Source organism: Mixophyes fleayi, chromosome 4 (assembly GCF_038048845.1).
Source record: "Mixophyes fleayi isolate aMixFle1 chromosome 4, aMixFle1.hap1, whole genome shotgun sequence".
NCBI lineage: Eukaryota > Metazoa > Chordata > Amphibia > Anura > Limnodynastidae > Mixophyes > Mixophyes fleayi.
The window spans coordinates 230,387,323-230,411,695 of NC_134405.1; the positions used below are offsets into that span (position 1 = coordinate 230,387,323).

General features: G+C 38.5%; 1 protein-coding gene and 1 pseudogene across 5 annotated transcripts in view; both read left to right on the forward strand.

Annotated features, from left to right (window-relative positions):
* Positions 1-24,373, forward strand: part of LOC142150801 (uncharacterized) — a 712,033-nt pseudogene that overhangs the window by 108,623 nt on the left and 579,037 nt on the right.
* The window catches only part of SRGAP1 (SLIT-ROBO Rho GTPase activating protein 1), a 132,900-nt gene that overhangs the window by 43,006 nt on the left and 65,521 nt on the right, over positions 1-24,373 (forward strand). For all 5 annotated transcript variants that reach the window (XM_075209433.1, XM_075209429.1, XM_075209430.1 and 2 more), the window contains exons 2-3: positions 10,716-10,911; positions 17,431-17,593. In XM_075209433.1, the coding sequence (XP_075065534.1) occupies positions 10,716-10,911; positions 17,431-17,593 (359 nt within the window). The remainder of the gene's footprint in view (positions 1-10,715; positions 10,912-17,430; positions 17,594-24,373) is intronic.

Sequence of the window (24,373 nt, forward strand, 5' to 3'; positions counted from 1 at the left end):
CACTTTCACCGTTGCTCTGCTGTTTAGAGCAGTAATGAACGGGATATATGTCACAACTTTCGCACTGTCAAACAAAATTATCCACGGACGGAAAAGGGGCCTTTAAACCGCGATCGAGGGTATGACATAGGAGTAATTGGGCTGATTGAGGGCCGTACTTGCAAACTTGTACACTTCCGCAAACACTGCCATCTTGTGCCTCAACCCCATATTTATTGGATAAAATCTATGTACGCTTACACAAATTGAGGTGCAAGACACAACCACAGAGGGTCTTGTGTTGTGCCTCTGACATTTTGCAATTGGTAAACAAGGCCAGTGCATTTCGATTTTTTTCTCTCATTTCCTACTCAAAAGTATTGTAGACTTTACATGGAAAAGTACTTTTTTCTGTGTCTTTATGTTTACTTGGCGCAGGGAATGCTTCCTCCTTCTCTGGATAATGTAAAAGTGAGTGGAGCAGTAATAGGGATATACAGTTGTTTTTAGTCTCTTTATTTGAGTATAGGGATTTATACTATAACAGCTCCTGCCATGTGTCTTTCCAGCTGTACAACTACCAGCTGCAGAGAAAATCAACCATGCATTTCCACCAAACCCAGTCAATGGCGGCTGTCTGCAACACTAACAGAATATTCCATACAGTTTACAATGGACATTCGTTTCTCCTGTTTCTACATGTCACTCCAATGGTAACAGCATAGAAACTCCCTTTGTGGCCTTCAACTATATTGTCAGTATTTTCATTGGCTTGCTGATGTGTTTCAAATACAATTTTATAAATCATATTCTGCTATATATTCACAAATGTACACATACCGCAATTTGTAATAACATCTCTTACAGAGTGATACTACTGTTAGGATTACCCAATGAAATTATATTTTATACTTTTGATGGACTTTTTCAGTAAACTGTCTTTCACAGCCATTATTATAGAAGAACATGTATTAAAGGTATGTGGTCTTGTAGAAATTTGAGAAGCTTAACTTTAGTTATTTTATATTGTTCAGTTTAGGAATTCTTTATAATTTGTATGTTCAAATCACATTTAAGTACAGTAGAACGTGAAGCACAGTAATGTGAATGTATTAGCATGTGACTACAGGGAAGCTATGGGGTAATGAACATTGCCAACGCTCTCTTGATCACGTATACCATCAGTTGATATGTCATACTTGTTGTAAGGATGAAAAAATAGATTGTAGTGTTTCTCACTTTCCAGTTTCCTAATTTTCTTTTGTAATGTTATAGTTGTTTTAAAGGCACATTGGTTAAATAAAGCGTCTAACAAGTCTTGGGACTTAAATAACTCATGTTTTAGTTTTTCTGGTCTTAAGATTTCTTGTTCACATACAAATATTTTCACCTATTTAAACTCCTACATCTAAACATCTTTTCACTCCATTATTATAATGAATACATATACACAATTTTGTTCAAGAGGTTTTAAACTGAATACTGATTTAATAATTGTATGCCATGTGTGAGTTGGTAACTGTCTGTCAAGAGGCACTACACTATAACAGTCATTTGCCTGAGTATATTATTTGCAAAAATTGCTTTTTGTGCTTTTTAGAATGCACATGATCCCAGGACTCCTATGTTTCTATTATTGTCCATTAAGTAACCTTTCAAATCTGTCCCTATATATGTAAAGAGATGAGATTAAATGGGTTGGTTATTATTAGTTAAATCTTATTTCATCTGATCACTGTGAGGTTTGGGAATGTTTTTGGCTAAGCACTGTAAGTAGAGTTTTTTTTGTATCCTGGAGTAGTACTTACCCCATTTTCAGCAGTACTTACTCCATTTCCAGCAGTACTTACCCCATTTCCAGCAGTACTTACCCCATTTCCAGCAGTGCTTACACCATTTCCACCAGTACATATATCAAGGTGTCCTAGCTTCATTGGGGGCGAATGTGGTGTTAGAACAATGCTCTGAATGGCCACATCTTACCACAGGAAATCCCCCTCCAACATTTAATTTCTTTCATGCCCAAAAACTAAATACCAGGCAGAACAAGAGAGAAAGGGAGGGTTGCACATGATTTTCCTAAGAAAGGTGTGCATGATACTAATTGTAGAATACACATATTAATCATACTTGCCTACGTCCGGGAGAGGGGCGTGACTAATGGGCGGGAGGGGGCGGTGTACCTCGGATTGTGTCATTTTGCCCCCCCCCCCCCACGAGTAAAATGGGGGCGGGGCCTAGGGATGAAAATGCACTCGGCCTATGTGCATGATCTGTTTATAGAATTCCTTGGCAACTTCTCATATCTTTATCATTTACAGAGTGTATTTCCCCATATACTGCAGTTAGGTTTTACTCATATTATACGGTTATTGGAAGATTTTTCTATCCGCATGACCAGTACATTGTAAATTAGTACACCGCCATGAGCATGCACCTCAGAGGCTCCACAATCTTTAAATATTCACTTCATCAGAGCAACTCAGGCGCAGCAAACTTGCTTTATCTTTCTGCATCACCTGGACATAGTAGTCAATTTTTAATTATAACATTTACATTTCATAATCGCTGTTCTCAGACTTTATAATACTGCCTTGGCTCATTGCATTGTTTGTAAGTGGATAATGGGTTCAGAGATTTTCTCCAGTTTTTTAGTAGTGTTTTCTGGAGTTTAAAAGAAAATAAATAGTGGATTTGGCTGTGACTCATTTACCAGGACAACTTAGCAGTTTGTGCAGTCATTCAGTTATTGCTTGGCCAGGCTTTTCATTGACTTTCCGCGTTTTGTTAACATAGACTTTGGGCCAAAGTAATTACTGAACTTATTCTAAACTTGGCTAGTTTTACTCATCACTTTGTGTTTTGTTTGAATTTCTTCATGCTTCTTGTGTCCTGGCTGCTTTAGTATTCCCAAAAGCACCAATCATAACACAGCTTTTCAAAACCTCAACACACCAATGTATTATCTGTACATTTAGAAAAACTATTTAGGTATGTATTATCTTGTGCATGCCCCTGTGCAACATTTACTATTGCCAAATAAAAGTCTGAAAGGATGCACTGTGCTTAGCCAAACAGCCTCATGCTTAGCACTGTACTATGCCCAATATAATCTTCCTGCGCTGTAACAGCCTCATGATGGTTGGCACAGTGATTAACATTGATGCCCCATAGTTCTGGAGCCATGGGTTCGATTCCAACCAGGGCACGATCTGTATGTATTTATATGTTCTTCCAGTGTTTGCGTGGATTTCCTGGGGGTGCTCTGATTTCCTCCCATAGTACTGTTCAATTTCTGCAATCCACAGAAAGTGGCATTGCGGGCAACAGTTGAACAGCGCTCATTTAGAAATTTAAATATCTGATTATTATGGGTTATAGTTACCTGTGCAACTGTTTTCATAAATGTCCCATTGTTTTTTCTTTGTAGCTGTATGTTTTATTTTATCCATGTCTGTTGTAAAAAAAAAATCTGTTGCACTTGGAGAAGAAACAGAGCTGCTCTCTCTGCGATAGAATCCAGTACACAGCTTACAGGGAAGGGATGTCTTATGTCTCATATGTGCATTGGGTTTAGGACTCGTTTTCCTTTTTGCAGGCATGTTACATGTCTCTTGTTTTGGCAATATCAATATATTTTGTTGTATTTTTGTAAATGCGCCTGCTCAAGGACCATACAATTTATCAGGGAGCAGGGCCCCTTTCAATTTATGTAATTCATTAGAGCCCCTGTGAATGCATAAAAACTACATCTAGAATGCATATGTAATTCTACGTGTCATGTTTTCGACATTCTGAGCAGGACTCCTCCATTTATTGACTTGCCTCTATCTCTCATTGTGTTAACTTCCTTTCGTGTAGATGTATGTTTTTAAAGTGCCTCTATATGAAATAAAGTTCATATATCCAACTTATTTCACACGTTGAAATTGTTAATTTTAATAATTCCTTTAGCTAACTATTGAAGAGTATTCCCATTTACATTTTGTAAAAAAAATTAGGTGGTGTTTTTAGCATAAATCATTGTGGCTGGCTATAAGAGGACTCTTGGTAATTGCCATGTTTCTTCAGTCTACTATTAATGATTTATAATTTGCAGGGTTTGCACAAAGTCTTGTGAGTAGCATGGCAACCACAGTCGCACGGCAAATGATGTAGTGAGTAGAGAGGCTTTGGAAAACCTCTCTGAGCTCAATCTGCCTGGTGTGCTGTAAAATCCTTTTCCTCTTCCCCCCCCCCCCCCCCCCTGCCATCACATGACATTCCGAGAGCTGTGGCCTGTACTTTTCTGCCCTCCAGAGGGATTTTGAAAAGGAGATAATGATTTATAAGAAGACAATTAAGAAAAATTACCAGATGCATCCTTAAAAAGTACTTGCTATATATAGAAAAAAATGCAATGTGGTATTGCTGCTTTAAAGCCATAACTTTAATTAAGCTATTTGTGAAAAGCAGGTGCAGAGTCTGTGGTTGTACATTTAACAGCTTATACTCGAATCAGACAGAAAATTGCTGTATCGTGACATTAGATAACAAGCCTCAGAAACATGACTGCACTAATTGCAGCAATACCAGAAGCAGCTGAAGCATGTAACACTGCTCCAATACCACAGTTGTATTTAATTTATTCTGTAAAGAAAGGGTTATAAGAAGTCTTTAAAAGCCATTTATGAAATGTTTTTCAGACATTCTATTTATTTTGCTGTGTATTCATATAACAAGGTGAACATTCAATAACATGGTAGAAAATATTACAATGAAAAACATCAGAATCCTACTGAGCTGTTCATTAAGTTCACAGCAAGCATCCATTTGCGTCTTATAAGGGAAACGGTAATTTCCAGATCTATGTGAAGGGTAGTTCTTACTAGAGCCCTGCCTTCTGTCTGCTGGGTATTGGAGGTATCATAGCTAATAAACAGCCATTGTTTCTTTTAAATTATGTATCAAATATTGCACAAAAAAGGTGTTTGGTTTATAAGCTTTAGGGAAATTACTACTGTCAGAAACCTTGGTAAAAAGGAACAATAACAGTAATATACACTTTAAATTAATGGTTATTTTTCTTTAGCAATTTAGTTGATGTGAGTTGTGCTCTATTGGAGTGAGCACTACGCCAGTTTGCGTAGCGTATCTTGCGTGAAATCTCTTGCCACAATCCCAGAAAAGGGTCTCTGTACATGTGCTCCTGTTCATATTTCTGTGATACTCTCTGTTGCGACGATTGTGCCTGGAGAGGCATGAAGGGGGAGGGGAAAGGCATTCTAGCGTAGGCCAAGTACAGTAAGGTCATGTTTGCGCAATTGTGAACAGATGCAGACAGGAACACAGAAATATATACCCCTTTCCAAACTCTATTATTTGCGGATGGCCAAGGACAGACGCAAATAGCGAGTAATGATGATGACGGTAGCCAGCTATAGTGAACTGCTTTTGACTGCTGTCACGAACAATCTCCCAGCTTCGTGACTTTGGGTGTTTACTGTATGAGGTTACACACGATTTCAGCACTAAAGTCTCTCTTTAGCTATCACTCAGGTTATAGACCTGCTGAATCGCCCCACAACGGTGCTCTCACACCCACACACACTTCAGGTTTGCCTCCACCTATTGAATACGGGCAATAGGACCAGATATACTCTCCCGCACTGACACACAAGGCTTCTGGCTACCCACAGGTTAGCAGAGCCCACACCAGCAATCAAAGGGTAAACTCGTCACACCTCCAGACTGTTACACAAATGTAAATGCAAGCACACACAAGGCTTGTTAGTCAAATGTGTTAACAAATCACACATCGGCATTCAAAGGGTTAACTTGGTCGAGCTATATTATTCTTAGAGTATCAAGGATGCCACTTATTAAATGATAGATTTAATATACAAAGGTACAGGGCATTCAGATATAAAAAAGAAAAACAATTAATAAACAATTGGCATAACATACACAAGCAAAACAGTTTAAAATAAAAGGAATTGATTTCAGAGTATAACTTACAGATACGTGGTATATTCTGGCCAAGGGAAATTGGCTTGAAGATGGACAGGTTATCAATAATGATTGATTTTCCAAAAGACTGATAATTTGCCACTTCCCAAAACAGTTTTTTTTTTATGGGACAGCCTACACAGTGGCAGTGTTGATGCTAATAGGGGGGCAGGGATTTCCCCTGGGTGTCACTATAGTTTGCTCACAAATATTATAAAGGTTTTGACCTTTGGTAACTCTCCACAGATATATCCCATAGACATAACTCCCCCTTAAATAAACCGGTCATAATCTCCTGCACATTTAAATACCAAACGTGATGGGATTATGACAATGTGACATACCCTTCCCAAAGACATGTGATTATAGCTGTTTCCAAATACCACCAGTACCTGTCATTCACAGCCCTGGTGTGATATATGCTCCTTAGTATGGAATATGAACTATGAAGACATTTTCCTTTTGAAGTTCATATTTCTATATACCTGTATAGGCAGCCTTCAAATTCTGCCTTTGGCTGCAAGGATGGCAAGCTGTGAACGGCCCTACAAAGTCTATTCAGGTGTCCAAAAACTAACTTGCGTCAGGATATAGCTCACAGCAGGGGCCTTTGAAACTGCTACAGGTGACACTGCTATCTTGTAACACTGGGATGTGCACTGAATACACGCACAACAGCCTTTCTGACTTCACGTTTTACACTTTAGTAGCTCAATTTATCAATGGATTAATTTGATATACCATGTTTACTCTGCAGTTATGATTTAGGTCTTATTCCCCACAATTGTGATGGGTTAACCCTTATAAATAACTAAGTTCTGTATGTTCATGACAATTGGCTACTTGCAATTGTTTCACTGATGCCGTCCGTGGTTACTTTTTTCATTGTTATTTGTACATAACAAATAATATAATATTTGTAAGAAAAATAAGAGTCAACATTGTACCAATAGTTGTCTGATCAGACATTTAGGATATAAATTGCATAATCAGAGTTGTCATGGTAGGCAGATTTATTTTTTCTTTATAAATTAAGTCATGAGCACGGTGGCGTAGTGGTTAGCACTTCTGCCTCACAGCACTGGTTCAATTCCCGACCATGGCCTTATCTGAGAGGAGTTTGTATGTTCTCCCCGTGTTTGCGTGGGTTTCCTCCGGGGTGCTCCGGTTTCCTCCCACACTCCAAAAAACATACTGGTAGGTTAATTGGCTGCTAACAAATTGACCCTAGTCTGTGTGTGCCTCTCTCTGTCTGTCTGTGTGTGTGTATGTTAGGGAATTTAGACTGTAAGCTCCAATGGGGCAGAGACTGATGTGAGTGAGTTCTCTGTACAGCGCTGCGGAATTAGTGGCGCTATATAAATAAATGATGATGATGATGATGATAAAGTGTATGTGCAACAATATGTATGATAGTTTGTAATTTACAATGCAGTCAGTAGAACTTGCTTGAGAAATAACAACAAAAGAGAAAACAAACTCAGAGGTTGTTGGAAAGTTTACATTCTGTACTGCCCCCTATATGTGTGCGGTTGGCAACGGGCTTTAACTAGACATTTGTTGGCTCCATATCAAAAGTTTATAAGGGCCTCTGTGCACATAAAGCAGACAGTGTCTCATCTCCGGCTTACTGAAGCTCCCTCTACTGATCAGTTTGTGGTTGATGTTTTAGTAACCAATGTTAAGCAGCCTGCACTGGTAACCAATCACAGCCTTTTAGTTACAATGACAGCAGCCATGGCCTGTATATTAGTGGGAGCTACAGTAAGCTGTAGGAGGTAAGACTGTCTGCAGCCCCACATGGTGCATTGCCGGTGGAGGCGCCCCCTAACTGTGGGCGCCAATAGTAGCTGCACCCCTGTTACCATGTAGTTCTGTCCTTGTTTGGCAACATTCTATTATGCTACATCCTATCCTATTTTATTGTATGGGAATGGAAGATTATGTTTCTTTCTATTTTGTAATAGAATTGAGTTACACATGTATCTTTTTTAAAAGAAAAAAAACATAGCAATGAAAACATCTTTATAGTAATACTATGTGGCATATTCAATTGTCGGCGGGATTCCCGTTATTACGGTAATCGTGCGCGGAAAAACCGTTCATACGGTAATTTACTCGTTGGATTTCAGCTCGCAGCTCAGGGAGCTGCGAGCTGAAATCCAGCGAGAGATTACCGTATTAAAGGTATTAGTTTTTCCCGCGCTCGAACCCGCGGACAATTGAATACCCCCTATGAGTACAATTATTTGTTTGCACTGTAAATAAGCAAGGCTTAACCAATTGTATTTCTGCCTTAGTGTCCAATGAATAACTAATACAGTATAACAATTATTAAAACTGCCTCCTGATATCTATGTACAATATTGAGTCATCACTTTAAATTCTTAGGAAAATGAACATGCTGTATATTGTTTTCCATAATGCATATGTTATTTATATTATAACTAGTACTAGACAATGAAAGCTACTATAAATTGAACTTCTGATGATGAGAGGATATCACCACACACTAAATATAAATTATCTTTATTTTACTCATTATAAAAGATGGCATTGATCGCGTCTCAGCCTATACTTTCAATGGGACAAGTTTTACAGTTTCCAATTTACACAGAAATTTGCATTTCTACCAGTGTAATAAAGATATACAAATGTACCACAATAGCACAGGTACTAAAGACAGAACCAATGTCCCCTAATTCTCATGATTAGTTTAACACATAAATTAGTCTGCAACAAGCTGTAGTTTTGGAGAAAAAAGTTTATGCAGGATGTTATGCATTTTTTTATTTGATCAGCAATCCCTCATAAGTAGATACAATCTGCTTTTATATGGGTCATTCCAATACCTGAACGTGGAATGTGAAGCAGATGGATACATTCATATTTACATAAAGAAATGATCTGTAAGAGAATATTGTTACAGTTCATAAATGAGAACCATTGACTGCTTTCTGAACTGAATCAGACTTTCTACCACGGTGCATGCACAAATAAACATGAACAAGTGTTGTATAACAAATCAGCCTTGCCACTAAAACTGTTGGGAGATATGAATAGATGCAAGTCAGTATTATTTGAATGGTATGAAAAGAATAAGTGAAATACATTAAGATACCCACTTCTAGGGCTCTCCAGAGAGCACCGTAAAAATTGCTTTTAAAATTCTATTGAATAACTGAACAGCTGGGACAGAACAAAATTTGCAAATTTAGAGCCTGATTCATTAAGGTTTTTAACTTGAGAAACTTCTTATTTCAGTCTCCTGCACATAAGTAAAATACTGACTGTTTTTTCAACTAGCACACAAATACTTGATAGCTTATTTGTACACTGAAATTTAAAGTTGATATCTGTGTGCTACATGAAAAAACAGTCAGTATTTAACTTATGTACAAAACAGAATACTAATTTGCACCCTTTGCATTGTAACATAGTTTTGTCCAGGACACTGAAATAAGAAGTTTCTCAAGTTAAGATCCTTAATGAATCAGGCCCTTACAGAAGAAAATAGTGTTGGGCAGTACAACGTGTAAAATTTGAGGTTCATTTATTGATGGTGCCTAGTAAAGCACCATCAATAAACGCACAGGCTTTCTATCAGGAGTCAGGTCTCATTTTTTATTGTTGCCACCATTAAACACTGGCATCGTATGGGCCGATTTTATATAAACTGGTGTGCAAGAAATATTTCCCATTGTTATTAGTTAGAATATTGCCCCTACCCCCCAGCTAATCCAGTTTGTAGCTTCCTTTTCCTGTGTGTATACTTGACAGACATGACAGTGAGTCAGCAGTGTATAAACATGTGAGTGGCCAGGAGACAATGTAGCATGTGGTCTTTAGAAGATGAAATGTCTGCTCAGCTCGGAGCTTTTCTAGGATATACTTGTTTTTTGGAAAGAAGACTAAGCTTCCATATTGCTACTGAACTGCTTATTTAGAAATACAAGCACTACATGAAAATTACCACATGCCACGCTGTCTGTGCCAATTGGCATGTTAAGTCATGGAAGGCAGAATGTGAAAAGAATGTTGTTGGGTTTTTTCCAAGCCACCACGGTTATCAGATGTGATCTTTTCAAAACACCTTTATTATGTTCAGACAGATGAAACTTGCTCTTTCTTGTACGGGGAGGTAAAATATATTAACTATATTACAGTTTATTCACAGTTGTCTGCATGTGTGCAGATGCTTGCTGCTTGTTTAAGCTTTAAAGTACAAAGAAGTGAAATGAGAAGCTTAGAGTCAAATGTAGATATGTAGCTGGCACTGGTGTGTTATGGGGCCACCCACTTGGGATGCCATTTCTTTACCATAAATTATTATCTTCTCCTTGTAACACTAATGCTCTTATTGCTTGTCACCAGTAAGGTATTGTTTTCCTATAAAGTATACTTTTCCTATCTATAGACAATGATGGCACTTATTACCTATTATCCACTGTTGTAGGTGGAATTAAAGTAGACCTATTGATTATACTCAGTGGAAGCAGCATTTTGTGGACTGATTTAATATGCATAAGAAAACAGCCTATCAATACACCAGTGCCTCAGTGATGTTATTAGTTCCCAATGAATTGACAGTATATTAATAATGACTTTTCCCATTGTGTGAAGGTTACATCTGAATTGAAAAATCATTTATGTTACCAGTTAACTGCTCTTTAATTTATTGATTTGCTGTATTGTATTGAATTTGTCATTTTCTGCAAGGCTTTATATTTCTTTGTGTTCTCTTGCAGAGATTAGAGCTCAACTGGTGGAACAACAGAAATGCTTGGAGCAACAGACCGAGATGAGAGTTCAGCTCCTTCAAGACCTGCAAGACTTCTTCCGTAAGAAAGCCGAAATCGAGACCGAGTATTCCCGGAATCTGGAAAAACTAGCGGAGAGGTTCATGGCCAAGACCAGAAGCACAAAAGATCACCAGCAGTACAAGTGAGAATTGTCTGTAATTGCATGTTATCTGGGGCTGTAACAATTTGCCATTCACACACTCGTATAGTTTATTTATTTTGTGTTATTATTTTTGTTGTACCCTTTACAGCTGTTTTATATGTATCTTGATCATGTGACAAAATGTATAGAATAATGTAAATAAATGGACATGTTACTGAGGATTTATGTTACCAATCCAACACACAAGGCTGCAGGCTTTGTACTTTTATACGGAATGTTATAATCCCACATATATTTATCATCAACAACACTTCGTATGTTATTGTTTATAATATAAAGGTGGGTATTAGCTGTAATTGTTTGATTAGCCAGCTGTGGAAACAAGTGAACTGCATAGGATAACAGATATTTATTACAATTTATTTATAGTTGAGCTCTAGTCCTGATAGTTGCTTAGGGCCCTGTGGAGTCATACTTGTCCAACCCTGCAGCTGTTTTGACATGTAGAGGGCTGCAGAGCAGTGCCGAGATCTGCCTGAGCATAACAGCATGTACCGCTGACAACTCCAGGGTGCGGGGATAATGAGATCTGTGCTGAAGTTATTTGAAGCGCTTGAGGCTTTGTACTTGTCAACAGATTGTCAGTGGCCAGCTGTTGACCAAAGTATGACTTACATTTGTAAATACTATACATCCTTGGGGAAACAACAGCTGAATTAAAAGTTCCATGCTTGAATTGCTTTCATTCTTACTTAATTCTATCTATCTTTATGGCCATCTAATCATAGCTGCACTGCACTTCTCTGACCCTTCATTGACATCCGTGTCCTTAAAAAATGGCAGTATATGAAAGACTTGACATGTCATGCAAGTAGTTTATTTTGTTGAATGGCCAAGCACTCTTGCTGGCTTGTGCAATGAAAATGTTATAATGTACAGCCTAACTGAAGTATCTTGACTGGTAATTAAACCTTGTGATAGATCCAGCGATGACAAGTTATTAAATCTCTAGAATTTGTCAGCTAACCGTGTGTACATGTTTATAAAGCATCAATATATTTTGTAATTTAGCATAGTAATGTACACACAGATGCAACACAAATCTCACAGGTGGTTAAATCATGAAATAATCTTGCTTCTAGATTGTAGCCAGAAATTGGCAATCCTATTTATATTGCATGGGTTACTTTTGTGTATTTGAAGCTTTGTTTTACATGGGAAATACATGTAAAACAAATACATCATGCTCCCCCGTGCACTTTTTATGGTAACCTAAACATATGTCAACAAGAAACGAGGAATTTGTGCTGCGTCTCGGGCATTTTGTGATTTGTCATTTTTAAACTTTTTTTTTGTTTATATATATTTTATAGTTACAATTATTACTTTTTAATTATCTAATCATATTCATAATAATATGCACAGGGCTCGACAAATCCCAATTGCCAGGTTGCCATAGGGTATAAATATCGGATCATTGACGCTATCTCCTGGGGGGGGAGCCATGCTCTGCATGAATCGGGTCATTTGCCCTTCTCGTCCGTGCACTGCTGTGTTACAATGTACTAGAAAGAGATGACTTGGGGTACTCCGTCACAGAGAGCGCTATAATGGGCTCTCTGCTCTGACAGCCAACACCAGCATCTAATTGACATCTAGAAAACCATGCCATGGAGCTCAAAATTCTGACATTCTTAAGAGGGAACTGATCATAGATCAGATCCTCTCTGATCAAGCTGACCCAATGGTGGCACATATGTTCACAGGGGTGAATTGATGTATGACCAGTTCCCCTCTGAGTAAATGCGGAGAAGCAGAGCAGCAGTAAATAGGATAAGGGGGACAGGATGGGAATAGTGATGAAGGGATTATGAGGAGGACATTGGTCTGGAGAAAGGGATTGAGTGGGCAGTGATGATGCAGAAGAGAAGGGTGAATGTGCTTGAGGGAGCATAGAGAATGGACTTATGGGGAGAGGGTTAAGGTAGTTATAGAGAAGCGTGATTAAATGTCTGTAAGTGGGATGAGCTGTGTATAAAGAGGATAGATCTATGTGGATACCATATAAAAATTTGCCTGGCTCCTAAACCTTTAGGATGGCTCTTAGATTCTAAAATATATGTTGAGTCCAGTACGTATGTATATGTTTATGAGTATTACATATAATATACAGTATATTATATATACACTACATGCATATATACAAACAGTGGTCAAAGTAGGATGATATACGGTGGTATGCCATACCGTCACTCCACTTCGACTAGTGTGTGTATGTACAGCGTGGGAAAGTCCCAGGTTATAAATAGACCTAGCGACTGTCATTTCTTCATTATGTTCGGGCATTCCTACATACAGGAAATAATCTGCGTCATTTCAATATGTTTTTTTTATTTTGCCAAGCATGTACCGAAGGATTATTTGGGTTTTTACAAGCTGCAAGAGAAGAAGATTTTTTTTCCCTTTTTTAACACTACTTTTTTACTATTTATTTAAAAAAAAATTAAATGGCAATGATGGACACTTGGATTATTTTTAATAGGCATTTTTGTAAAGCTAAAGTAAAATATATCAGGCGCTATATATTTGCAAGAATAATAAATGTAGTGCAAAACTGCAGCTGGATATGGGTAATGGCACACCCACAACTATCAAGACAAATGAAAAAAACACCAGCGCAAAGAATACCACCAGAAAAATTACCAATAAAAATTAGAAATAATCTGTGAAAATCAAACCGGTATGTAATCAATAAAATTTGTTTATTATAAAAAGAGCAAGGCTCTAAAATATAATCCAAATGTATCAGCACTAATACATATAAGAAATATAACACTGATATGGCAATTATATGGATAGGCAACTAAATTTGAGCATGTAATGTGCCTACATTTGCATAAACATACAGACCATAATGTTAAAGAAATCCAATATAAATATACCATAAACAATCATAAAATATCTATATGGTACCAATGGAGTAAAGAAAAAAGTTTTGTCAAAGAAATGTCCAATATAGATACGCCGATAGGCACTATATAGATCCAGACCACAGACCACACTACAATATATTTAGGGACTTAGGGAACTGATTCCCACATACAAATGTACAGAAACCAGGTATATATGTGCAGTTAATTGAGGAAACCAAATGAGACAAAATTTTTTGGACAGTATGTAAAAACTCACGGACTCCATCCCCGCTGGATGAATCTCAAACGATATCCCGAGTAAACGGCGGTCACGTGATGTAGGTGCGCACCCAGATGTACTTTCATCCCAATACAAAAGAAGAGTCTCAAAGGTTCCTAGATAAACAAGTTCCTTGCAGATATTGTAATAGGAGTAACAATAAGCGGTCTTTCAGATCACCAATGGATATATTGTTATTTGACTGACGCGTTTCGTCCGGCCACAGCAGACTTTTTTGTGAAGCTTACAAGTTTGGATTGTTTACAGATAAAGAACACAGCTGTTGGTGATACTGTTGTTTTTGATTTTTAATGAAATTAGTGGTAAAACATGGACACAGCAGGTCCTGCTTTCAGCACAGGGCGGGGTACCCTGGGTGGCGGGTGGGGGCATAGTTTTTTGTGGACCACATCTCACTAAGGAATCTGGCCCTTGCTGACCAGCCCTTATGCTGGTTGGCATTATGGCAGGGGCACCCCACGCTGCGGGTTCCCCCTGTTAAAGCATCATTAGCCCCGGTTAGCACAGCCTAGTGCTGGTTCTAGTAAAATTGGGGGGACCAGCCACTTTTTGTCCCTCTGATTTTGCTAGTACCAGCACTAATCTGGCAGCACTTGAGTCTTTTTAACCCTTTTTGTGCTGACCGCTTGCGCGTCTGGCGGCTGTATTGCTATGGGGTCCACCGTGTTTTGGGATGAAGGGACAGGGGTTTAAGCTTATTACTGTTTTTGTTTGTTCAATGTCGACATTCTGACTGTCGGCACTTACTACTGGTGACAAACACAATGTCTACATTTCAGCGGGCAGACAGTATCGATGTCACAACATTTAACCTGTCACCATTTTGGTGTCAACAAGATAAGTGTTGGCATATTCACTGTCGGAAATATGATTACCACTGTATTGGGGCCCCTACAGCGGCAACTTTGCCATCTCTGTGGTCCCAGTATAATGGAGCCCTCCCCATTTTAAAAATAAGGCTTAATTAAATGAAATACACCAAGAAAAACAGACTACTATGACAGCTGTATAGATCGATATTCCAATCCTAAGTACAACCGATTATAATGGCAGAACTTACAGATTGATGGAATTGACTTAAAATTCAGTGGTTTTATTACTAAAACAAATTTCTGTATACATATCGTTAGAAAAAGGCACAACGGGTAAAAATATAATATAGAAACTAGTCTCTTAAGAAAGCATTATCACTATACATCAGAGCTCATACACTCATGCTAGTGAACTTCAGTCCCATGGATAGTATATTAAAAGCAAGGGAGTAAACGGCCCACTTAGCAGTCACCTGCCCATAGATTGTCCTAAGCATCAAGTAGCAGAAGCTGCCTGCTTGTCTCGTAGCAATAACATTGTTAGACTGGAGCAATATAAACTAATCTGAAGAGAAAGGATAAACAGTCACCTGTCCATATGTTGTTGTGTCTATCCCAGTATAGAGAGATGGTAACAACATGCACAGATGAGTAAATATCTTCCACAGTACCTATGTCTGCATTCATTAGGACGTTATTTGTGCGTGAGTGCTCTGATTGCTGCAGTAAGTGCTCACATACCACAAAGTCATTGGTTATTATGTAGCTGCAGATACTTCCCGCCTCTTAGATCAATCCTTGTAAATTGCTAATGTGTACCATCCTTATCTTAAGACTTCAGTGAAATACAGAATGTCTTTGCTCACCACATTCCAAATACATTTTTTTTGCAGTATTAAAACCAGAATGAGATTATTTTCTTGTAGTCCAGTGGATTACCCGCCTACCAAGGACAAGGTGACCTGCTACTCTACATGCATTTGCATGTATTGCACTTGCATTAAAAAGATGCAGCATTCGAACACCAGTTTGTATCCAGCCTAACTTTCAGTACGAGATATATAAATACAAAGTATAGTATAATTATTATTATTATTATAGTTTATTTATATAGCCCCATTGTTCCTGCCCCAATATAAATACACCACCCCACACACACTAGAATCCTTTTTGTCAGAAGCCAATTAAATTACCAATATTTTTTGGACTGTGGAAGGAAACTGGAGCACCCAGAGGCTCTTAACAGAGCATCCTCATGATTGCTACACAATACAGAGATCATGTCCCCCCAACCATTTCCTCAACCACCAGCGGCCAGTTCATGAACCCTCAGCCATTTCATTATACCCCAGCGGCCAATTCATAACTCCTGGCAATGTCATCACCCACTTCCCAAGTTATTTCATCACCTACCCCCCCTCTCCCCCCCAAAATACCACCTTAGCTCCCCCCACCTACCTTCCACTTGCCAAATTATAACATTAGTGAAAAGGATGTATGCATAAATTTCTCTTACCCCCCAGTGGCCAAAGCATGACCCTCTTCCCCCCAGCCATTATATCACTGTGCCCTTTATCACACTGTACACCATGCATCACACTCTGCTCTCCTTGCTTCACACTCTGTCCCTCGGCACACTGTCCCTCTTGCAGTAGACCGCTCCTTACACTGCTCCCCTCCATCACACTCTGTTCCTCGGCACACTGTCCCTCTTGCAGTAGACCGCTCCTTACACTGCTCCCCTCCATCACACTCTGTTCCTCGGCACACTGTCCCTCTTGCAGTAGACCGCTCCTTACACTGCTCCCCTCCATCACACTCTGTCCCCGTCCTCATCACATTGTCTCCCTCCATCACACTCTGCCCCTCAGTACACTGTCCCCCTTGCAGCACACTACCCCTCTCTATCACACTCTGCCCGCTCATCACACTGGCCCCTCCATCACACTCTGCCCCTCAGTACACTGTCTTCCTTGCAGTACACTGCCCCCTTACACTGCCCCTTTCAGCACACTCTGCCCCTCAGCACATTCTGCCTCCTTCATCACATTACCCTCACCACACACCCTGCATAAACACAAATGTTTACTTATTTGGCTTCTGTCTTCTTCTCTTCTATCGGCAGTCCATTCCTTTGACTGCAGCTCCTCACTGACACCGTCTGAACGTGATGATGACATCACGACTGACAAACAGTGAGGAGGGAGGTGGATAAGAGTGTAGAAGAGGGGACTGCAGCTGATCAGGCCCTTGCCTGGGGGCTGGATGGTTAGGCACAGTTAATCTGGTATTAATGCTATGTAGTTTTGCCCTTATGGATCAAAGTAATCCTGAACAAAGTTAAACTTCTCAAAGTAATATAACATTACTCACCAATATATACCATTACCTTCCATTTATAGTATGAAATAACTTTGAGATTGTTATCATTTTGGGAATTAATCACAGCAAAGATCAAACCTGGTGTTAAATCTATAATGAATGAAAAAATATTTTCACATCTGTGCTAACACTATGCTCTTTTACTTCACAGGAAAGACCAAAATCTGCTGTCCCCTGTCAATTGCTGGTATTTACTTTTGAACCAAGTGAGAAGAGAAAGCAAAGATCATGCAACACTGAGTGATATCTATCTAAATAATGTTATAATGCGATTCATGCAGATAAGCGAGGATTCAACAAGGATGTTCAAGAAGGTATTTATTTATTATATATAAATATAAATAATATAGTAGTATTCCTCCTTTCTAATTGTTTGTGAGATTTGTTTTCTCCTCTGATTTACTTTGTGTACACAGAGTTGTAAAGCATGTTATGCCCATCATTCACAGTGACATTTGGTATTGGAGTCCCCTAGAACCTGTAAATAAATGTTCTCTTTGCAAGTTTAAAAATGTATTTCTGATTGTGAAGCCTTTTAGAAGCATCACTTTTACTTTATGGTTATGAGCATGTCATGAGGACCCTAGGATCTAGGATATTTACACATATTTAATTGATCATATAAACCTCAGCTAGGTCTCCAAAACAGGGCTGGTGTCGGAGGCCTTGGAGATAATGGACACCACAGAAAAGCCGTTGCGTCATAAAAGTTGGACAAGTTTAAATTGAAAGCAAGGGAGTTAATTTGTGCAATAACTTTGCTCTCTAGGGACACATTTCACAAAATTGAAAACAAATTCATATTTTACCAGGATAGTTGAAATATTTTTCACATAGAATACCTAAATAACATTGCTTCTTCTGTTATCTTATCCCATTCATCTGGTTGTCAGTGTTTGGCCTAATACATTGTGAGAGAAACCAAGAGACATATTCACTGAACGTAAACTGTGAGATCAATTGCAAAATTTATTGATATTTATCTGTTAAAGGGGTGTCAACTCTGGGGGGGGTTTACTCAACTGTCTCACCTCTAGTCATAATTATCAATTTGCTAAGGCTCAATTCTTGTACCCGTTTACCAGTGATATCCAGTTTCCCAATAGACTCTAGGGGCTAGATTTACTAAGCTGCGGGTTTGAAAAAGTGGGGATGTTGCCTATAGCAACTAATCAGATTCTAGCTGTCATTTTGTAGAAAGTACTAAATAAATGAAAGCTAGAATCTGATTGGTTGCTATAGGCAACATCCCCACTTTTTCAAACCCGCAGCTTAGTAAATCTAGCCCTAGGTCTCAATACCTGGAACTGCAAAGAGCAACTATAAAAGGTTGGGTAATTTGTGAAAACGTTTGCAGAAAAAAAAGGTGGTGTTACCCATAGTATTCAAAAGGACTTTCTAAACTACTCTCTACCAAAAAAAAAAATAATTAGAGTATGAGCAGCATTGGTTAACACCCTTATGTAGGATGGAATACTACAGCTGATTGGATGGCCACTGCAAATTTCAAATGGATAGTGTATGCCACTGCCCCCCCTCCCCATCCCCAAATAGAACAAAATGTCTATATGACTTTAAAACAATAAACACAATTAGTGTATTTTAGATTAACATAGCAAATATGCCTTTCATGTTTCTTAATTCTGATGTGCTTCCCTCACTGCTTTGTGCTATACAGCAAACGTGTATATAGCAGCAATATGGTCCAAATTCTAGTGCAGCAGTTATAAGTGGTTAAATAAAATTCTTGTGTGCTGCCAATTCTCTTTGGACAGAACCTCTTCCTGTTTATTTTTTTAAACTGCATTAGATGTTTCTAATTTAACAGTTGAAATGACCTCTTTTCAAGTAAATTGGTTTGTTTCTTTTCATCATCACACGTGCTTAGGCATGCATTCGGATGAGCACTACAATACACCCTCAAGGCTCAAATTATGGAGCTTCCAAGGACGAAGCTTCCTTGGAATTGTTTCTCCTCCATCCAGCATTTTCCCCCATTGGTGATGTGAAAGGCTGTGTTGATTGGAACAGTGTGCTCTAGTTCCTTCCAATAGAACCATTGCAGCCAGTTTGCATTCTGAATGCCTAGGTTTCTGTGCCCAGTTTTGTCTGGAGCGACGGAAATCACCAGGAATGTGCCCAAAAAATAGAATTCACGATAGCCATGCTGTGCACTGTTGCTAATTGTATTAAGCAATGCCTGCTTAGGCTTTTTTCCTTTAGTGTGCCTTTGTCTCTGTATTTAACAAGTGAATCTTTATGTACGATAATTCATTATTTGCTACTTTGTAATGGTAGCATTAGCATGAACTGAAATCTTTACTAAGGAAGAGAGGACAGGATGACTAGTATTGTTTAGTAATAAATGAGTCAGTATTTTCTTGAGCTGCATGTTGGGTAATGATAAATAGAGGAACATACACAGTAGGAGCAAAAAGAGACTGACAAGTTTTTTTAAAAAATGCAGGTTTACTGCAGTATTAAACCATAATTATTTTTTTTTACATTTTTAATCAATTTCAAAAGTTGTTTCGGTCCATTTCATAATTGGACTATGCCGGCTCCAATGATTGGATGGAGGACACATCACATGACATGAGAAACGCTGTGGATGTCTTTCCCACACAGTCACTACTACATAGTAATCTGCCCCTCTGACACTTTGTTCACAAACCAGTAAATCAATGTCATCAAAGCAAAAATGTAACAAAGTGTAAAAGTAAAGTTGTACGCGTTATAAACCTTGAAGGGCATGCATGGCTGTTTTCAAATCAGAGAATATACTACATTAACAGACCATACATACTACGTCAGCCTCTCAATAATAAAATGTCTTAAATGATTGTCTTAATTTAGTGAATATGAAAATGCAGCAACAACGTTGTACCCTTTCGTGCATTTTAGTATATAACTGCAGCAGTGATCCTCCCTGCTCAGTATATTTTCTCAGTTGATTGGGATGGCATAGAGCACATCTCTGCTTGTTGCCGTCCCCTGGTGTTTCATTTAACCAATTCATTCAACATATGGGTGGTTTTTCTTGCAAAATTGTCATATCAGCACACGGACTATCTCTGCAAGGGCCATGGGAGAGTTGAAGCCAACAGATTGCTGTCCACGGACACAAAAGAAACACCCAGGGTGAATGACCGACAGGTTACTCAGCTCACGATTAACTAATAGTAAAGTCCATTAAAATCAAAGGTAGTTGCAGCTGTGAGTTCTGAAAATGGTGGAGATGTAGAGAAAGCAGTAAAATAAAACACAATTTTATACCTGTGATTTCACAATAGATTTTAGTCACTGTACAGAGCACAAATTGACTTTGCCCGTGCATGTCAGAATATTGCCTTCCTATAGGCCAATGTCTGGCCTATTAGGTGCATGATTAGTTTGGTGGGTTTAGCAAAGTAATTGAACTTAGCAGGATACATTTGCAATATGAAGTAAAGCCGCTTGAGTGAAGTGCTTACAGTGGAAATTCTATACATCACAGATGTTTGCTTTAGTGTCATAACTTCATTCTCTTTCACCATCATACTTACTCTTTCATCTTCGAGCACCAGCTGTGTTTATTCTGGACATATAAAACCGTAGTCATTGGAGAAACTAAGCTAACATACACTATGAAAAATAAAAGTGGATATTTGTTGTAATTCTAGAAATTCCTTATCAAGGTTGCCTTGTATTCATTAGTTTTAAAAATACAGCACATGCACATTAAAACGCAATCGTTATATGTCTCTTGCTATCTCCTGTCTAAAAGAGAGATTCATGAATGTCATGAATGTGGTTTGATGACGTAGAAGAGCAAGTCCCACAAGCAGATCAAGAAAAGCAAATCTTTAGGTCACTTATGGGGGATACCTGAAATGCTGCACAGAAAATGTAGAACCAACTTAAAAATAACTTTATTGCTGGGCAGTTCCAGTATAATAGGTGCCGTCCTTTTTCCCACATTTGTTGCATAATACTGTAGATCTTACGCCCATCTTAAATAGTCAAAGGGGTGTATAGGAGACAGAAGGAGGATGTCCTCCCATTCTCAAGAAGAGTCCTCATGTCTTGTTCCTGATTTGATTTGCAATGGGCCCCTATATGGTCAATAATTTACACTTGTCATATGCTCTATATGCATCCCAGACTAAGTGAGGAAGCCATATTTTCTTTAATGTTAAATTAATTGTCAATAGACCCCCAACATCTTCCCTATCTCTGGTACAGTTAGCCAGGTAGGATTTAACCTCTATGTCCATTCTCCCCTGCAGTGAGCAGTGGTATTAATAATGGTGAATGAGGAGTGGTCAGAGATACAGTGCATTAACATGGCATAATCCATTCTAGAACGAGATCTATAGTGATGTGTATGTCTCCATTAAGGCAGTAATAGAAAGGAAGACCATAAGCCCAAGGTGAGAGGGAGCATCTGGTCTTTAACTATCAAGAGATTTATCAAGAACATTGTTAAAATTTCCAATGAATAATATCTGGAGACCTGGAAACTCTGTCACTTTGGCAAATATGTTTAGAAGCAGTTCATTATCAAATGAAGGAGCAATATATGCATTTATAAAGATATAATTGGAAACAAAGGCAATCCTTATCATAAAATCAAGGCTTTGGTTTTTTTTCAACAATAAAGTCTTTTTGTCAAAAATCCAGGGAGAATATCTTTTCTCTTTTCTTTATCAATACATGAGCAACCAATTTTTCAATAGATTTATCCTCCCCAAAAGGATCCAGCACTCCAGCAAAGATTTCAATCAAGATCCAATCAGATCCAGCTGGTATAACAACATATAGAAGTCTTTCATAGTTTTAAGAAAAACTATTTCAAAGTTGAAAAGCATTTGTTGGGGACATGCAGTTTGCCTTTACTTAACGGATCCGATCAGAAGTGTTTTGTACATCCCACGGACACCTACATCACTAATTGCACTTCTACACACTGTTATACCCTCTGGATCTGATTGGACATTGATTGAAATTATTGCTGGAGTGCTACATCCTTTTGTACAACAGTACAGAATGAAGAGGAGGAAAAGGAGTCTTTCATTATATTCAAAGTGCCTTTACACCTGCCCACCAGTAAGTACGTACACAAGGGCGTGATGGTGATAGGAGCGTCATCATCAAAGTTTTTAGATTACCACCTAGGTGATAAGCTCAGAATTTCATGTACTTTAAATACTATACTTGGTGCCATTCTTTTTTCTGATAGTCTTTTGGGGAGGATAGATCTATTGAAGAATCGGTAACTCATGTATCGATAAAGAAAAAAGAAGATATTCTCCCTGGATTTTTGAAAAAAGACTTTATTTGAAAAAATAGACTTTATTGTTTGATAAAAAAAACCTTGATTTTAGATTAGGGTCACCTTTGTTTCTTATTATATTTTTAAATTTCTTTCTTAATTATTTATGATTCGGCTTTATAAGAAATAGCATAGTTGTGTCAGAGCCTGTCTTCTTTTCAATTTTCTCCAACCTTGTAGTGGTCGCTGCTACTTTGGAGAAATTAATGTGGCCCAAGCACATGTAGGAGGTCAAGGTAACAAAATGCAAAGTGTGTATAGCATTTATTATTGTTAGATATGTGCAAAGCAGGACAGTAGCGCCTGTCTACATGGCATGCCTCACATTTCTGTTGCGGTAGGTCTTTTATCTTGTACCTTAATTATTAATTGTGAACTTGCTTTTTATATGAAAACTAGAAAACTTATTAAAACAAAGGAGGGATGAAGGACAAAATTAAGAAGTGGGGTAAAAGGGGGAGGGAGCGTCACAATCGTGAAAACAGTGACATTATTAGAGTATACTTAGATAAAATGTATCGCATGTTCATAAACTATAAACTGATGTTTAATAAGCATAGCAATCTTCAAAAGTGGTGTACATGTGGATCATTGTAATAAACATAACAGGAAACACAAAAATGATAATGTACTAATGCCAGACCTCTTAGTTCTCATTTAGTTTAAACCAAGGGTGCAAGACCCTATGGAATTTGTCCAACCTCTCAGAGCGCATTTATATAGTTTCATCATGGTTTACATTAGAAGCCCCCTGGCATGTCCAGTGAAATGTAATAAGTCATCTGACTGCAGATAAAATCGGCAAAATAATTTTGTGCTAAGGCTTCTATAGTGTGAGGATTAACCTATTTAGAAGACAGTGGCCCATTATTAGAGGTATTTGTGTTGAGAACAGCCTCAATGCCAAAGATTGTGCCTCAGACCAGGTTTCAGTAATAAGGGGCCAATCCCAGCAAATGTGCGGAAAGGAGCCTACATGCTACAATTTCACCAGCATAGCTAAGGGGAATCCTTATAGACTTTGTCAGTGATAAGCAACCTGATGCACAGGTTGTGCAGCCCTCTAACCCTCAGAAGGACAGCACATTAAACTTAATCTCATCATGAGTTCAATTCCCGACCATGGCCTTATCTGTGTGGAGTTTGTATGTTCTCCCCATGTTTGTGTGAGCTTCCTCCGGGTGCTCCGATGTCCTCCCACACTACAAAAACATATTAGTAGGTTAATTGGCTGCTATCAAAATTGACCCTAGTCTCTGTCTGTATGTTAGGGAATTTAGACTGTAAGCTCCAATGCGGCAGGGACTGATGTGAATGAGTTCTCTGTACAGCGCTGCGGAATCAGTGGCGCTATATAAATAAATGATGATGATATATGAGATTCCTTGTTGTGGTATATGAAGGAGAATGAAATGGCTGATTTGGAGAAAATTAAAGTGCTCATTTACAGGTTGACACTCTTAGAAATGTTCAATGGCTGATAACTTGGCTCATATGAGGAAGTGGGAGATGCTAGAGAGGTTGTTCCCCCCCCCCCCCCCCCCCCCAGAATGCAGTTAAGCCTGGAGGAACCCATTAGTCAGTTTTGTGGATGACTTGCTGTAACCTTATCTCCTGGGAATAAGCTTAGTACAGGTACACCTGTAGGGAATTCCATCTTGACAGAGAATGTGAAACTTGTTTTGTATTCTTCACATCTAGCAGATTTGTAATATCCAGTATGAATATGATAACTATTCTTTTATAAAGGCTTTTTAAGCACCCATTTGTACTTGGTGTA